The following is a 5712-nucleotide window of genomic DNA, read 5'->3' as shown; positions in this document are numbered from 1 at the left end:
AGAAACCTATAGACTAATTACCTGCTGTGGGTCAGCCTACTGGGTGATCTCCAAAGGTCCCCTCCAACCCTGATCATTTTGTGGTTCTGTGAACTCAGGATAAATCCCTCTCCATAAATCAGATCTCACTGATATGAGAGGAAGGTCTACTGATATACAGACCAGTTCTTAGTAGTGTTGGTGGCATCGGGTCTATCACAAAGAAAAACTCTGAAAAGCAGGAAACACAATTCTCTGATCTAAATCCCATTAAGTCATCCAAGTCTTTTCATTGATGTCTAAGAACTTTGGCATGGGTCCAAAGGTCTATGCCAATTTTAATCCAAAACCAGAAAATAAAGCAGTGTGAAAGTAGTTTGAATAGAGGAACTTTATACGTGGAGCCGAAGTTGCAGCAAACACGAAAAAGTCAACCAGAGTTCCTTCTAGCTGCTGTATTCTTTATTGTTATTCATGTAAAGCACTTTTCTACATACCATCATTCATTATATATTTTGCATATTGTCAGTGCTTAATCACAACAAATTATTCATAAGGACTGAATACACATTGCCTTGTACATGGAGTGTAACAGAGATGAGATGTCATGTAAACATCCTGAAAATCTCAGCTTCAAATGGCAAACCTGCTATAGAGAATAATGTACATTCTGTGATAATCAAGCATGCTTTGATACCTACAGAGGTCTTTCATGTTCAATGGGCATGCATACAATTTACCAGTTAGAGGTGATTAATTAAAACCAGTGGTTTCTTTTATAGAGTGTGGTTTGGGTTGCTTTTTTACAAGAAAAAAAAATCTATTGTTCATATCTTGATTCAGGTTATGAATAATCTAAGCAAAATCTTGAAGAAACAACATTATTCACACAGTATTGTGCTCCACAAATACATACAACAGGATCCTCATCTTCTCAGTGGAACAGGTAGAATTTCTTTCTGTGAGCAGGTCAAGTATCTCCCAGAAGTCAAGCAGTTTGCGCAAAGTAAAACCTGGATTAGAAGTGAGAACTTCTAGAATCACTGTCTCAGACCATCACACTTCTCAAACAGCAAAGAGATGGAGCTTCCTTCCACGTTTGTAGTCATCTTTGGACTTGCCTTGTGCCTTCCCCCAGGTGGTCACCTCAGGAGCAGAACTCACCATAAGCACTTTTAGAGCTGGACACCATGAGGCACGTATTGACTCTCTGCTCAGTACAGATAAGATAAATGATGGTAGAATAGGAATAGTTTCAGCCCTGAAGAGAAGGACAATTTTCTGACTGATTTCTGGACAAGGGACAGAGAAAAAGCTGAAAATTCAGAGTCTTTCCTTTAATTTCAAAATCCCTCTGGCCAGCACAGAGATGCAACTCTTGCAACATGCATAGCCATGATGGAAGGGCTGCTGGGTTCCTACTTCTCCCCAGCAATGTGTGATATTACAGCAGCACGCTGTCACAGTTCAGTACCAACAGCCACAACCAAACTGTCCCTGGCTGCTTTCTCATCTCGGGATGAGAAAGTGATCTGGTCCTTTCTTTGAGCAAAGTGATAGAGCAAAGATCTTAAATTGGCTTGGCAGTAGGAAAGAAAGGCTACTGGAAGAGCTTTGCAAGAGGTGCTGGGAATGCTTGCAAGGAAAACCTGCTTTTTCATCATGCGTCATCATCTTTTATTTAGGAGATGGGACCCTGTTGGAAAGTACTCCCTGGAGATGCCTACATCAAGTGTCTCTTGAGGTATTCAGCCATTGTATAGTAGATTCTCACAGGAATTTAGGGTAAAATATGCTTCCTGCCATCCCAAGGCAGAGAGAAGATATGCACAGGAACAGTTTCATCTCATTGCAGTGGCCAATGTTTGCAAGTGAAAGAGAAATGACTGCTCTTATTTTGGATATATCTTCTTTGATGGCATCTTTTTCTCCCCACAAAAGGAAATCACATTTTTATACAAAACAATTAAGCGATCTTGGCCCAACTTAAAAGCAATGAAGACTATTTCCATGCCAATAATGATATAGAGGGAAAAAAACAAGAAAAACTTGGGATGTTCCAGTTGCGTATCTCCAAATCCAATAGTTGTCAAGGTGATAAAGCAGAAATAAAAGGCTTCCTGAAAATCCAACCTGGTTTCCCAGTTTGGCAGAATAGCAGCTGCACAGGATATGTACACAAAGATAACTAGCACCATTAATACAATGGGCACATCCAATTTTTCTACCTGTTTCCCTATTTTGTCAAAATTCTCCATGACTCTGGACATTGTCTTTCCCCTGTCTAGTTCAGGACATGAACTCCATCTCTCAATGCTTTTATTTCTTGCTGGTTTTGCATACTCATTTTCTCTGGCAATTAACATTTCAAAAATCTCAGCATTGCGATATTTGATGGGCTTCCTTTTAACACCAGGCTGACTTTTCAGCACTTCCATAATAGTCAAGGGTTCACTGATGACTACTTTTGACTGTGCTTCACCCCCTTTGTTACATGTGGATCCGGAGCAGAGTTTAGAGGCTAGAATTTTTGACTGTAGTTTTCTGAATTCATTGTAACACTTGGATAAGACAGTTGCAAGGATGTCTCCCATGTCTGTCAGGACCAGGAACATCAGAGGGATGCCAAATAAAGCATACAACATGCAGAGATATTTTCCAGCCCGAGTCACAGGATATGTATTACCGTAACCTAAAGGAAGGGACAAGGAGAAAGAGAGAACTGTGTAATTTATTAGGTATTCACATCCTCTGCACTTTATATTGCTGTCAATTCTAAAAGGCATTTTTTAGTCCACAGCACACTGCCCCTTTTGACTTTGCTTTGAAGCTATTAACATTTCTGAGTCTCAGGTGTTGGTTACTAATGCAGACATCCTACCTCTTCAAGGACTTGGAGGTGTGGAATTTGCCAGTCCTCTTGAATTAACTCTTCCTACTTCCTCTGCACCTAATGGGTTGTTTGAATTAACTGCCTGACAACAAGAGGCCATTTAGGGAAGAGAAACAAAAGGGCTGGGCTAGCCCAAGACCAGTGTGCACCCTCTGTCCTGCTGGAAACAGGGTTCTTCTCTGAAATATGAAGTCAGAGTGAAAGATTTCAGAGGTGTGAGTTAAACCTGGCTGTGTGCTGTTAACTCAGAGAAATGGGAACAGCAGCAGCGTGGTTGACATAGAGCCATAGATACACAAACCTGAGTTAACCATAAATAACAAGAAAACAATTAGAAAACAATATATGCATAATGAATTACCTCTTCCAGTGAAGAAAGTGCTGCTTAACATAACACATAGTAGTGAGAAAGACAAGGGTTGACTGGAAAATCGAGATTTCGTTTTATTTTACCATAATATTTTTAAGCACATATGACATATGAGTACATGTTATAACATGCATGTAATAATTAAGCTAATAAACACGTACCATAACTAGTTATTAATTCTGACTCAGCTACATGTCTGCAATCTGTGTCTGCAGAACTCCTCCTAGACTCACTGTCAATACTCAGGAGAAAAATTCAAAGGAATCTGGGGGTTTTGTTTGTCTGGTTGGTTGATTTCCTGCTCTGGAAGAAACACACCAGAGAAAGTAGCAACAGCAATTGATTCTGCAGGGGGGTGACTTTACCTCTGAACTTACCCACAGTTGTGAAGACTGTGCAGCAGAAAAAGAGAGATCCAAAGAAAGTCCATATATCCTTTGGATTGACAAACCAGTCTCGTTCAGCTGTGTTGAGCAGTCCATGGATCTGTTCCTTAAATACCTCCTCATTTTCTGTCATGTTATCTGTTACGGTAACAACAGGAGATACCACAAGTGTTTGCAGAGCACCAGTCAGGGAGCAACCAGCCTCTTATTCTGGTGAAGTTTACTCTAGCTAAATATTTGCTTATACTCTTTCAGAAAAGAAAGATATTCACTTCACCCTCCTCCCCCCCAGAAAAATCAGATCGGTTCACTGGCTTTGATGAATAAAGGAACAAGGACAAACAAACAAGCTACACTCCAACAAGTCAAAATATGTCACAAAAATAAACATAAAAAGCAGGGCAGTAAGACAGAATATTCAGCTTCCATCCTGAATGTCCTTTTTCATCTCCCTAGGAGATGAGTCTTGTTTTGACCCAAAGACCTCGGTTCATCAGTACATGACTGATATGAACAACTTTGTGGCACTGCCCAGAGCCCCGCTAGGAATCCCAGAGCCTGCACCCTTCATTCCTCTTCCCTGCAACTGAGCGCTGCTTGAAAGGATATTATCTACAGGGATGCTTGGCCCAGACACATCATCGTGTCAGCAGAGCTTTCTGAAAGAAAGTTCCAAGCCCATGTACAAGCCCCAGCATAAAAACAGGAGGATTTCTACCCTTTCTCCTCCCTTCTACCTCCTCCCCATCAACACCACCAGTGCTGCACCTGCCTGCATCCGAGCATCCCATTGCCAGAGGTCTGGTAGGGAAGCTCAGAGATGGGAAGAAGGAGCTGGGAAACTTCCTGAGAGAGAATATTCAGCAATCAGAAGGAAATACCAAGAGAATCTAAGCTGCAATTTAAGGACCTTAGGTAATTTAGGCAAAAAAAGAACAAAGGCGCCCCAGGAAAATTCTTTTCAGGCAGGCACATAGAGATATGGGAAACTTGCAGTGAAAAATCACAGCTAAGGAAGGCAAGCAAACAGCAGCAATCATTAGTGAGGCAGAGGGAAAAAACTTATTCATCGTCTCAGCTGTCAGCATTTTGAAGGATGTCTCCAAAAGCCACAAATCTCATACAAAAACCAAGGGAAAAAGTCACTCCCTGTACAGTTAAGTCATTCTGAAATTCCAGTACATACCTGATAAATTTCTGGAGATGTGCCACAGACTCTGTAGAAAATTTCTGTATTCTTCACTTAAATTGACCTTCCGGTTACCTTCAATGTGGGAAAACATGAGAGCCCCAAGAAAAGCATAGATCACAAGAGACAGAATGAAGCAGGCATGAGGAAACACCGCCCAAAATATTTTTTTACATGCCCTTTTACCTCGCAGAGGCCGTGATGTTGATGCCATCCTAAGCTCACTTTGGTTTTTTTTTAGATTTTGTGGAGAAGACACAGCTTTTAGAAACAAGATTGAGCATGTAAAAGCTTTTGCATCCTTGAAAAGCTTCTGCTTTGAAAACAGGGATTGTTCTGCCTCAGGCTTTCAGATCACATGTCTTTATAAGTGAAAATTGCACTACAGTCCCAATGGAAAAGGAGCACAACTAATCAAGCCTTGAAATATTTCTCAGTTGCTGATACGCCACTCTATCCCTGAATTACTATTGATCAGCCAGCACTGTAATGCACACAGATTACCAGCTTCTGTGGGTTTTCGATGAAGCCAAGTCATGTTTAAAGTTTCTTATTCTGAACTGCAGTTTCCCATTGATACAGTAGAAACATTTCCAGGTCCAAGGAGAAAAAATAGTCACTGTAAGGAATGGATTTAGAATTTTAGAATGGTTTGGGTTGGAAGGGACCTTAAAGATCGTTCACTTCCAAACCCCCTGCCATGGGCAGGGACACCTCCTACTGGATCAGGGCCTCCAAGCCCCATCCAAGCTGGCCTTGAACACCTTCAGGGATGGGGCAGCCACCACTGCTCTGGGCAACCTGTGCCATTGTCTCACCACCAGCACAATAAAAACAGTAAAAACAATTTCTTTAAAAGTTTTCCCCAGAAGTTAACAGGAAAATTTAAAGTGAA

General features: G+C 41.2%; 1 protein-coding gene across 1 annotated transcript; it reads right to left on the bottom strand.

Moving 5' to 3' along the window:
• Window positions 1-1696: 1696 nt before the first annotated feature.
• On the bottom strand, window positions 1697-5031 carry KCNK18 (potassium two pore domain channel subfamily K member 18). Its single transcript, XM_069864194.1, has 3 exons — window positions 4815-5031; window positions 3620-3766; window positions 1697-2671 (listed from the first exon to the last, which is right to left on the bottom strand). Exons 1-3 carry the CDS (start codon window positions 5029-5031, stop codon window positions 1872-1874), a joined length of 1164 nt encoding a protein of 387 aa, XP_069720295.1. The 3' UTR covers window positions 1697-1871.
• Window positions 5032-5712: the final 681 nt, after the last annotated feature.

This window comes from Phaenicophaeus curvirostris, chromosome 9 (assembly GCF_032191515.1).
Source record: "Phaenicophaeus curvirostris isolate KB17595 chromosome 9, BPBGC_Pcur_1.0, whole genome shotgun sequence".
NCBI lineage: Eukaryota > Metazoa > Chordata > Aves > Cuculiformes > Cuculidae > Phaenicophaeus > Phaenicophaeus curvirostris.
This window is presented reverse-complemented; position numbering and strand designations above follow the sequence as displayed.

Coding starts and splice junctions, on each gene's coding strand:
- KCNK18 (XM_069864194.1), bottom strand. CDS start 5,031: ATGGCATCAACATCACGGCCTCTGCGAGGTAAAAGGGCATGTAAAAAA. Junction 3,767..4,814: donor CATCTCCAGAAATTTATCAG/GTATGTACTGGA, acceptor TTACCGTAACAG/ATAACATGACAGAAAATGAG. Junction 2,672..3,619: donor CACAGTCTTCACAACTGTGG/GTAAGTTCAGAG, acceptor CCCTTCCTTTAG/GTTACGGTAATACATATCCT.